We start from the raw sequence: 12,430 nt of genomic DNA, 5'->3' as shown, positions 1-12,430 counted from the left end.
GTTGTACACTTATTCTTAAGGGGAACGGCCACTGGTGTACTCTGCTTTTCCCCTCCTCACCCAATGAGATCCCGCCTCATTCTTCTGAACTCCGGTGAGGACAGGTCCAGAGTCATCAAATACTCCTCATACATTAACCCTTTCCTTCCTCAATTCATGCCAGTGAATCTCTTCTTGACCCATTGAAAGTCAGCACATCCTTTCCTAGAGGTGGGGCCCATGAGTGACAACCACGAGGTTTTTACGTGGTTTCTTTCCCTGTGTATCTTTTTTTCCATTGTGAATAAAATCTATTTTTTTGTAATTTGTTTTATTGAAGTTCATCATCAAACATTTCCATAAGATGTATTTCAGATACTGTACATACGTATCATATAATCATATTTGTCACAAATCTCCACATAATATTTATCTGAGGTATACACTTATAGAAAGGAGAGGAAAGAAAGAACAATCGAAAGTAGAAAACTATGTACAAAGTAGGGAGTGATCTTTTTAACAACATATTCATTGACTTGTGAGAATAAAATCAGGCCTATGAGGTGTTATGTAGTTAAACCATTTTTCCCAGTATGAATCAAATTGTTCCAACTTATGATTAACAGATGCTGTTATCTTCTTCATTTTGTAAATTCCATCCATACATTTAAAGTTGGGCTCTCCTGTGATAACCATTTCCTGGTAAGGGTATTTTTACCAGCCACTAGCGGTGTATTCATTAAATATTTATCTCTTTTCAACCATTCTTGAGGTATATACTCAAAATATATGGTCTTACTCTCTGAGGGTATTTCACATTTAAAGATGTCTTGTATCCCACTCCAATCATCTTTGATAACAGGGCAATCCCAGAAAATATGACAATGGTTTGCATTTTGATTTCCACAATTTCTCCAGTAAACAGGGAGGTTACTATCATAATGGGATTTCTGAGAGGGTGTAATATAATATCTTATCAAGTTTTTCCACCCAAATTCCCTCCATTTCTGTGAACTGGTACACTTCCATTGATACCTCCATATCATTGTCCAGTCTTCCTCAGATATTATTATCCCTCCTTCCTTCTCCCATTTTGTTTTAATGTATGAAGTTGAATGTGTTTTAAGATTTGACAAACCCGTATACAGGCTTGAAGTGATCCTACTACTGTTTGATAGGGCCTCTGCCCCTTCCCCCTTCAGTCCTGACGAAGGGTTCTGGCCCGAAACGTTGACTGATCGTTTCCATGGATGCTGCCTGACCTGCTGAGTTCCTCCAGCGTGTTGTGAGTGTTGCTTTGACCCCAGCATCTGCAGATTATTTTGTGTTTACTGTTCTACTACCATTGTCTGAACTAAATGCTTTTCTAAATAGCTCTATCAGACATGTACTTACCTTGGTTACATTTTTAACCATCCTATTAACATACTGTCGCATCAGTAAATACTGGTAAAAGTCTTGTTTTTCTAATAAGTGTTTCTATTTGAGCATTTCAAAACTGAGCAGTGTTCCTTCTTTCATTATATTGCAAATAGCTGTTATTCCTTTAGCTGTCCAGTCCTTAAATCTAGCATCCAGTTTATTTGGCGCAAAATCTGAGTCATATGCACACCATTTAAGAATTGCAATGTCTCTCTCTAGTTTATATTCTTTTATAATAGTTTTCCATATTTTAAGAGTCCATTTCACCCGCAGGTTATCAATAGTATTTATGTAACTTTGTAGGTTGTTATCAGCCAAAATTGCCTGTATGGGGATGGAAAGTATCCTCTCCTCAATGTTTTTCCATTGAGTGTCATATGATGGGTTGCACCAGCATATCACAGCTCTGAACTGTGCTGAAAAATAATAATCCCTAAGAGAAGGTAGGCCCCATCCCCCCTTTTCCCTGGCTAATTGCAAAGTTTTGAGATGTACCCTAGGCCTTTTACCTTGCCATATATATCTTGATAGCATCTTGTTCCATTCATTTAATTGATTTTGGTTAATCTCTGTTGGTCGGGTCTGAAAGAGATATAGTAGTCTGGGCAGTATATTCATTTTAATAGATTCAGTCCTTGAACTGAGACCAAGAAAAGGAATTAGGTTCCATCTTGTTATATTGTCCTTAATTTTTTTATATATAGGCTGATAATTGCATTCTGATAATTATGCCAAATTTGGGCATAATGATGCCCAGATAGTTGACAGACTCTGTTTGCCATGCCCAAGGATATCTACTTTCAATTTCTCTTGGTGGGCTATAGTTATATGAAAGTAATCGGGTTTTATCTATGTTGATCTTGTATCCTGATAATTGGCCATATTGTTCAAAGGATTGCATCAATTTAGGTAGAATATGTTGGTTGCCCTAGATAGATCAAAATGTCATCCGCGTAACAGGCCAATTCATGCTCTGTCCCTTTAATAGTAATTCCCCCGATATCTTCATTTTGTCTGATGTATTGAGCTGATGGTTCCAGATATAATGTGAAGAGTAGCGGTGACCATGCACAACCCTGTCTCGTGCCCCTTTCTAGGGTAAAACTATTAGATAAATATCCATTGATTTTAATCCTGGCAGTAGGATTGTCGTATAGTGCCTGTATAATTTTAATAGTTGTGTCATGTAGACCAAATCTATGTAAAACTCTGTAAAGAAAATTCCAATTAACCGAATCAAATGCCTTTTCAGCGTCCACGCTTATCACTATTGCCTCAATTTCATTTTTTAAAATATGATCCATAATGTGCAGTGTCCTTCGTATATTGTCTTGTGTTTGGTGTTGTTGTATAAAACCTGTCTGATCATTATGTATCAGTGTGGGTAGAAACTCTTCTAATCGTTTGGCCATGATGGAGGTAAATATTCTATAATCCACATTAAGAACAGATATTGGTCTAAATTATCCACATTCCATTTTATCCTTGTTTTCTTTCGGTATAGCTGAGATTATCGCCTCCTTCCAGCTGGGGGGCATTTGTGCCTTTTTTAGGGTCCAGTTCAGTGTGGGGAGTAAAACAGGAATTAACTCACTTCTAAACTCTTTATACCACTCTGCCGTATGTCCATCTGATCCTGGTGACTTGCTTAATTTAAGCCTACTAATTGCAGTTTTTAGTTCAGCTTCAGTTATGTCAGCAGTCATCATTCTATTTTGTTCTTTGCTTAAAGTGGGTAACTCTAAAGAATTCAGGAAGGTGTCAATTTGGGTTGTGCTTCCCCCTGGAACTTTGGAATATAGAGTTTTGTAAAACATTTCAAAAGCTTCTTGAATTTCATTTAGCTTATTTTTTTTTATCACTTTTGTTCTTGGATCCCTTATTCCATGAATTGTATTTTCTGCTATCTTTTTTTCCAGTTTCCACACCAGTATTTTTATTTAGATCCACTTTCATAGTGTGTCTGTTTCAGAAACATTAATTTTTTTCTAATTTCTTGTGTAGCCAAACTATTAATTTCATTCCTAATTTTTAAAATTTCCTGTAGTGTATCCTGTGCCAAACGTAATTTGTGTTTTGCCCTCTTAAGACAGCTTTCAGAGTATCCCATAGAATGGGAGGTGAAACATCACCATTATCATTAAATTCTAAGTAAATACCAATTTCTTTTTTAATTTGTTCCTTAAAATAGGCATCATTGAGTAAACTTGAATTTAGTTTCCAAATACTATTCCTTGGTTGTAGGTCAAAAGGAACAGACAAATATATAGGTGCATGGTCACTTACATCTATTGTCCCAATTCCACAGGTGATTATTTTGTCTCTATCTTTTCCAAATGTTATGAAATAGTCTACTCTTGTATATATGGAATGGGGGGGGGGAGGCAGAATAATGAGTGTAATCCCTTCTGTCGGGGAAAATGTCCCTCCATATATCAATTAGACCAACATCCTCAAAAAGAGTGATAACTTTCTTATATAATGACTTTGTTTCATAAGTCTTTCTATTGGAAGAGTCTAACTTTGGTTGTAATTGTAAATTTAAGTCTCCCCACATATCAAGAGACCTTCTGTTTCCGTTACCATAATATTAGTAATTTTCTGGAAGAAACTAATATCACTTCCTGGGAGTGCGTATATATTCAATAAAGTAACTGGATTTCCATCTGTATTCCCCCTTATTAGAATATATCTGCCCTCCTTATCTCCCATTTCGAATACTTTTTCAAAATTTAGCCTGCCTGAGATGAGAATAGCAACTCCTCTTCTATATCCTGATTTATATGAGGAGGAAAACAAATTAGTGAAGCCCATTCTCTTTAATTTTCCATGCTCGTTATCACTTAAGTGAGTTTCTATGGGCTTGTTCTTTTTTCATTTTTGATAGAATTTTACTGCGCTTGACTGGATTCAACAGCCCACTGACATTAAAAGAAATTAATTTTACTTTGTCCTTAGCCATGTGTATTTATCTGTTAGTATATCATTGAAATTTGCAGGACATAACTTAATCGATCTACTCCCTGAACAGATAAGAGCCAAGAAATGCGAATAATGAAAAAAAAGGTAATGAAGGTGTGATTCCAAGGCTGGGGTCTCTAGATGACCCTGGGTTGGGCTAGAAGAAACGTCTAGCCGTGGGGGATAGCCCCTCCTACCTGTGGGTTGAGGGCCCCCACTGCAGTACCTATAAAAGTAAAAAAATCTATGTCCATTACACTGAAATGATTTCCCTGTGTATTTCTCCCATGTATATATTCTCATTTAGGAGGGGAAAAAGGAGTGAATGAATGAATTTGAAAAAATTGAGTAATATAAAATCCACATTATAATACGTATTTCTCGAGATAGGTATATCACCGTCTATTTTTGCTTCTGTGTAGTTTATCAGCACTCTTAAAGTTAGCCAAACCTTATGGTTCTTCTGGAGGAGGTGAGGGCTGCCCTCGGAGAACTGACAGTCTCTTCCTAATATCCTTCTCTCGTCCTCCTCCCGTCCCCTGCTTTCTCGGTTCCCTTACTATTTCCCAAGCAGATCGGGATAACTGCTCAGCCAAAGTTTCCCTTGGTTTGACCACGCTAACGGGCAGTCCTCTGTTGTTCATGTCTGTAGTCGCCTCCTCCACCGTCTGATATAACTGTATCCTTCCTTCGTAAAACACCCTCAGCTTAGCAGGGTACAGGGTTTGGAAATTAATCTTTTCTTGCTTTAATATTCATTTTGCTTCAGAATATTCCTTCCGTTTTTGTAGGACCGCCGGGGGGTAATCATGATCGAAGTATCTTAACTTCCCATTCCAAAAAACCCTCTTCTTACCCCAGGCCCTTCGTAGAATCTCCACCTTGCTCTTGAATCGAAGGAATCTCAGTACTATTGAGCGCGGCTTACTTTCTCTGTCTCCGGGAGGCCGCGGGACGAACGAACGATGCGCCCTCTCAATTTCAATCTCCATAATCGGGGGAATCTCCAGCGCTCCCGCAGTGGCTTTTCTACAAACTCCGTCATCGACAATCCCTCCGCTCCTTCGGGAACATTATAAATCCTGATATTTTTCCATCATGATCTTCCCTCCTGGTCAAGCAATTTACTTTCCTGTTGATTTAATATTTTTATCACCTTACTTAATATCTGTTCCATGTTTTGCTCGCAATCTTCCACCTTCTCAATGCGAGTCTCTGCCACCGCTATTTTCTGATTGACGTTGGCGAGCTTGGACTTTGTATCATTTAGTTGCTGCTTTATATCTTTTTGGACTTCCCTTATCTCTTCCAAAATCTTTATCATATTTGCCGCTTCGCCTGAACGAGGCCCAGCGTCAGGTTCGCGGCCACGCGCACGTTTAGGAGAGCCGCGCGCTGTACCTCTCTTCCATAGGCTCCGCAGTGACACTTTTTTTACCTCCATTCTTGACCTCCTTATCAATTCAGATATTTTCGAAAGATCTTATAATTTTGGATTAATGGGGCAGAATATGCATTTTTCCAGAGGAGCTGTTGATTTAAGCTGCCATTCTGGACGATGACATCACCGGAACCATAAAATCTATTTTTGAATTTGAGAAAGCACTCTGATAGATAAGATACTGATTGGTCCTCAAAGACAAACTTTGGCTGAGGGCTGACAGTAATAAGGGGAATACAATCGTCATACCAGAAAGAATTAAAACATTTATTTGGGCATAAATATATTACATATATACGCTACAGATAAGGTTTAGTCTTACATACATAGGGTAGTATTTGCAAAATCTATACATTAAAATTGATAGGACAGTTTTATATAATGTTTATGAAATAATCTAAAATTTACAATACACATGCTTATGAATTTATTTCTATTTACCATTTTAATGAAAAGCTTGGAATGTATATTCAACACTTGAGGTAAAAGAGAGGCGCGTAAATTGTCACAATTCAGATTATTCTTTGAGAAGTTGTATCGCTGCAGGAGGAGGAGATGAAATCTCAAAGTCAAAGCACTACTCAGTGAAGCAAATTGGGAGGGGAGGAGAGAGAAATGGAGAGGGGAGAGAGAGAAGGGAGATGGAGAGAGAGAAGGGAGATGGAGAGAGGGAGAAGGGGAGGAGGAGGAGAGAATAGAGGGGGAGGGAAGGGAGAAGAGAGTGGTGTAGATAAACAGGGGAGCAGGAGAGAGAAGGCAGAGAGGGGGAAGAAGGGGGAGAGAGAACAGAAAGGAGAGGGAGAGAGGAGGGAGAGGTGGAGAGAGGAGGGTGGGGGGAAAGAGAGGAGAGGGGCTAGGGAAGGGAGAGGGAGAGAGGGAGAGTGGGAGAGAGAAAAGGAAGAGGGGAGAGAGATTGAAGAGACGGGGTGGGGGTGCGGTGAGTGAAGTGAGTGGAGTGTACGTCTGAATAAAAAATGTGTGATGCCAGGAGTGAAGGATTTAATGCTAGGCAGTGAACAAGTGAGAGTCACAGCACCCACCCCGAGAATAATTTATTATTAAAATAACAAAAAAAAATTCACCCGACTCGGCACTTTATCAGATTGCTTATCGATGCGAAGAGGACTGGAATTTCAGATATGTGCGTTAACACCTTGCGTACCAGAATCCCACAGCATAATCTCAAGAATCAAATCATTTCAGATTGAAAAGGAATGGAAAAAGAGGTGGAATTGTAGTGTTGAGCGCTTGTGGCATTGGGAGGAAGCAAGCTTGAATGGAACGTAGAATGAACTAATTTCTAAAAGAGTCCATTTCTTTCTCTATGGAAGCAACACGTTATGTTCCTTTGAAGACTACGGATGCTGTGTATATGAGAGACATCGAACACTATTAAAAGCAAGTTTCACAAAACACAAATAACAATTTAAATTAAAAAAAGAGGTTAAAGTAGACCGGCCCAATGCTTTGGTAATAGAGGATTATCAAAAAAAAATGCTGAAATGTAACTATCTGTTCTGACTGTTTTTACCAAGCTCAGAATCTGTAAATAAACAGCAAGAAATTAACTATAAATCACGTCTAATATTGTGCTACATCAACTGATAAAGACAGAACCACCTATGACTATTTGGCGGAATGGGGAATGGGAGGGAAATCTCAATAGGATGAGAGGCACAGGGTCAGCTGTGAAATCCAGGGTTTGTGTCACCATGGTGGTGCCTTCCGGACGCGTCACATCGATGTTCTTCGCAGCACGACATCCCCCAATTCCCCCAAACACACATGCTAAAAATAAAAGCATGGATACTAGCCTGGCTATGTGTAAACATTTCATTCATGAGTAATGCTTTTGGTAATCTTTGCACACACATGATACACACACACACAGACACATACACACACAAAAACATACACGTGTGTACTGTTGGATCTGACTGCTAATTTTAATCATCATTTTCTTTCTAGTTTAACAATTAATTACCTGCTTGTATTTCAAGTAGCTTTATAAGCACAATAAGATGGCATGCCTCTCATGCAGAGGTTCCCAAGCTGGGGTCCACAGACCCTTGGGTCCATAGACTCCATAGCATAAAAAAGGTTGGGAACCTCTGCCCAGCGGCTATACAAAGTGTAATTCTGAAAGTTTCTCTGTACTTCATTAAGCGAATGGTTATTTTTTACTGTGAAAAAAGTATTTTCTAGTTAGTTGTCTCTTATCTACTGATTTGATTAGAATTTTTCTTACCTTTGGGTATAATCTCTGCTAGGCACCATCTTTAGTGTCTCCCTCCTTCAGTTAGTAGGTAGCCCTGTCCCCGTTTGTTTCAACTTCTGACTGTTCTACCAAGTCTTAATAAAACGATCGTGAAGCAACAAGTTTTGTGCCTCAGTTCCCGACTTCTAAAAGAACCTTGGATTTAAACACCAGAATCCAACAGTACGCATGTGTGCACTGACATGAGACAGAAAATAAAATCTCTCTGCATCTGAGATATAACGTAACGAAGCGTAACGTAACTAAAACCTAGACACCTTCGCGAGGAGCTTCTAAAATAGGAACAATTCCCGGACAGACACACAATAAAATAAACAGCAGAGTGACCCAGAGGAAACATAATAAGCATACTTAACAATAAATAAAAGGATTGCACTGTAATTGGCTTTTTCATTTAAAGTACTGAATGCAAGTAAAAGTATAAATAAGAAATGTACTAAATGCTGGAATCCTTTCCCCAGTCTCGAGTTTGGCCAGGGGGGAGAGGAGATGACAGGGTGTGGAGTAGAAATTTGCAGCTCTCTCCTCTGATTATTTTTGTTTTCACCCCTGAAGCAATATAAAAATCGCCCATAATGGAAGGTCTTCTCTCAGCGTTCGCCCGGGCTGACGTTTCTGCTGCAAAGCCCCCAATGCACAACCTTTTCCCTTTCCATCCATCACATCCCGACTCAGTTGCTGTTGACTGGGCAGCAACTGTGAGGGTCTATCTCGGGGAGGTGATGGGTAACTGTGAGGGTGTAACCCAGGGAGATACGATTTGCCCCATCAGGTGGTGGTGGTGGGCCTGGGTAACGGGATCCAGTGATGTACACCAAGCACAGACCCTTTTCACTGTAACCCTGCACACCACTGCCTCACTTTACCCCTGCCTGAGGTTAACCGGGGTACCTCGTACCTCTTCTAGCCAGCCCAGTGCCGTCCAGGACAAGGTCAGGGGTCCCCGATGACCACGACACGGGGATAATATGCAGGGTGAGGGCTGAGATGACGAGGCAATCCAAGAGTCTAGGGTGGGGGATAAGGGGAGCTTATCTGATTGGCAGTAGGAGGGGCGTGATCACTCCCCCTCCCCGTTTAATGGCAGTGGGTGGCTGGATTTCCAAGGCAGCAGGGTCGGGGTGGGGGTGGTGATCGCTGAGAGCAGAGGAAGAGGAGGAGAAGGAACCAGCGTGGGGCAGGACCACCTCACAAAAGGCACACTGCGACTGCGGCACCCCAGGACATCCTCATCCTTAATGGCTGAACTGTCCCACACCCCTCCCGCCCCTGAGAGGATCGAGAAGCCTGTTGGCCTTGGGGACACCAGGTTAGTTGGGGAAGAGGATTAGCTGGCAGGGAGGGCACACTCAACAACTCTGCCAGCTCCTCTCCCCCAACACCATCTCGCTTGTCACTTCCCACGGCGGATGGGAAGTCTGGCCTGGTGTGATTAAAGTAAAAAGACTCCCCCCTCATCCCAGCCACCGTGCTGAGCAGAACCCAGGGGAGAGAAGGTGGGCATAACCCCTCCTTCTGACCACTGACCACTGCACCCCCCCTCACTCTCCAAGGGCTCCCCCAGCCCCTTCCACACCTTCCATCTAGTGTGGAAGGATTCATTTAGAGATACAGCATGGAACAGGCCTTTCTGGCCTTTGAGCTGCATCGCCATAGCAACCCATTGATTTAACCCTAGCCTAATCACAGAACAATTTACAAGTGACCAATTCGCCTACATCTCTGGACTGTGGGAGGAAGCTGGAGCACCCGGAGAAAATCCCCACATTCCACAGGGTCTGTGTACCAGCTCCTTACAAGAGGACGCTGGGATTGAACTCTGAACTTCGATGCCCCGACTGTAATAGCATCACGCTAACCACTCTGCTAGTGTGGCGCCCATTTAAGGCCTGCCCTCTCCTGACCAGACCTCCTCCCAGTGTGAAAATCTTAGTTAAAAATATATATTTATATATATATATATATATGTATATGTATATAAAATTCCCAAACAGCACACGGGAGTAGAGGCCGGAAAGTTGGCTGGTCCCATGCTGCTCAGAACCACCGGAACCAACACCCCTCACTTCAGAGGAAGGCAACTGGCTGACGATAACAGAGGGCACAACCACCGCGTCTATGCCAGAGGAGGTGCCTCGAGGATCCCGTGAGGTTTGCCTTTTCCTCACCCCAACCCGGAGAACTGTCGAGAGAGGAGCTTTGGTGACTTGACTGGGCGTGACTGACAGAGGGAGTTTTTCAGAAAAAAAGGAAAATCAATATCAAAATTAAAAAATAAAAGAATGATTAATAGCAGGTCAACAACGGAATAATTCGATGTGTTTTTCTGGCACTAGTATGCAGCTAAATTTATGCCTCAACAATTATGAGTGTGACCTTTCCTTTTGCTTCCTGCTTCCTCACTTCACAATGAAGTACTGTAGGATAAAGGCGATGAAAATGGAGAGGCTAGCAAACCCAGCAAGGATAAGGGCAGCAAACTGCTCGTCGCTGGCCATCATACCGCGGGCCTGGGTGGCGTCGACAGTTCGCAGCTCGCCGGCCAGGGAGGGCTCCTTGCGCCGTAGGGTGAAGATGGCCGAAGGGCTGAAGGGTCCGGTCAGCTCCTGCGACAGGTCTCGGCACTGGCGGCAGCAGCAGACGCGGAACCGATAGTCTGTGTTCGTCTGGAGGCCTGAGATCTGGAAGGTCGTGTCCTCACCCTTGTACACCTGTGGGGTCAGCAGGGAAAGACGTCGATCAGTAGGGGAGAGGGCAAACCAGCAGCCTATCATTCAGTATCGAGGCTTCAGGATACTCATTCCACTGCTCCAATTCCTTCCCAAACAAATCCCACTGACTAACTCTCTCCCCACAGTCCTGTATCAGTCCCCAAACTAATCCCAGTCCCACTCTCTCCCCACAGTCCTGTATCAGTCCCCAAACTAATCCCACTGTCCCACTCTCTCCCCACAGTCCTGTATCAGTCCCCAAACTAATCCCACTGTCCCGCTCTCTCCCCACAGTCCTGTATCAATCCCCAAAATAATCCCACTGACCCATTCTCTCCCCACAGTCCTGTATCAGTCCCCAAAATAGTCACTCTCCAAACTAATCACACTGCCCTGCTCTACCCACAGTCCTGGGTCTGTCTCCAAACTAATCCTTTGCCCCGTTCTCTCCGCACAGCTCTGTGTCAATCCCCGCATTAATCCCACTGCTCCACTTTCTTACCCAAAAGTCTTGTATCAATCCCAAATTAGTTTGATCTGATAGCGATGAATATGAATTAAACCAATATTTATTTTTTGTTGTTTGCAGGTGTTGTTTTGTAACTTACTGTTAGTCAGGGGGTAAGCAAACATCAAAGAATTATGAAAGGAGAATTCAACTTCCCAAGCACCTGCTCCTTGTAATAGCAACTACACTCATGCTCTTGAATTTCCAGCATACTGCTAGTGACTTCCACAGTGAAGAGAGACACAAAATACTTATTCAACTCATTCCCATTTCTTTGACACCCCCCCCGCCCCCCGCCAGCGTTATTTTCCAGCAGTCCAATATCCACTCTTGCCTCTCTTTTACTCTTTACGTTTCTGGAAAAAATATTTGGTATACTTTCTTATATTATTGGCTTGCTTACCTTCATATTTCATTTTTTCTCTCATTTTTTTTTTAGTTGTCTCATGGCTAATACAAGAGCACATGTTTTTAAGGTGATTGGTTTCTTTTGCCCAGAGTGGTAGGGGTGCAGAACAAACTGGCGCTGGTGGCGGTAGATGCAGATATACGAAGGACATTTAATGGGTACTTAGGCAGGAACATGGATGGAAGAAAAATGGAGAGCTAAGCGGGGGGAAAGGGTTAGATTGATCTTGGAAATGGTTGGCACAATATCGTGTGCCGGAGGGCCTGTAATCCTCTGTACTGTTCTGTGTTCAATATTCTGTATAATTGTTTACACCATCAATGCTCTCACTCACAGCAAGAAAATGAGGTTGTGAAGAGAAGGCATAAAGACTGATGTACATGTCAGCACAAAGGCCTGAAGGGCCTACAGAAAGAATTGAATGTCCTATACAAAAGCCTGAAGGGCCTACAGAAAGAATTGAATGTCCTATACAAAAGCCTGAAGGTCCTACAGAAAGAATTGAATGTCTTACACAAAGGCCTCAAGGTCCTACACAAAAGTCTGAAGGCCCTACACAAAAGCCTGAAGGCCCTTTGTAAATGCTTCTGTTGAATCACTGACGGAAATTGTGAAAATGAGAACAAAGTGATTCCAATCAGCTTTGAACCTCTTTCTTGGTTTTCATGAGTTCTCAGGCTAAGATCAACAATTGACTCTGTACCAACCAGCCGGAGACACA

General features: G+C 42.2%; 1 protein-coding gene across 1 annotated transcript in view; it reads right to left on the bottom strand.

Annotated features, from left to right (window-relative positions):
- Positions 1–6,051: 6,051 nt before the first annotated feature.
- The window catches only part of fndc3ba (fibronectin type III domain containing 3Ba), a 386,847-nt gene continuing 380,468 nt past the window's right edge, over positions 6,052–12,430 (bottom strand). The window contains exon 26 of the mRNA XM_063045278.1: positions 6,052–10,792. Coding sequence (XP_062901348.1) covers positions 10,481–10,792 — 312 coding nt within the window. The 3' untranslated portion in view covers positions 6,052–10,480. The remainder of the gene's footprint in view (positions 10,793–12,430) is intronic.

Source organism: Mobula hypostoma, chromosome 4 (assembly GCF_963921235.1).
Source record: "Mobula hypostoma chromosome 4, sMobHyp1.1, whole genome shotgun sequence".
In the NCBI taxonomy this organism is placed as follows: Eukaryota; Metazoa; Chordata; class Chondrichthyes; order Myliobatiformes; family Myliobatidae; genus Mobula; species Mobula hypostoma.
Note: the sequence above shows the minus strand (reverse complement) of the source record. Positions and strands in the feature narration are given on the sequence as shown.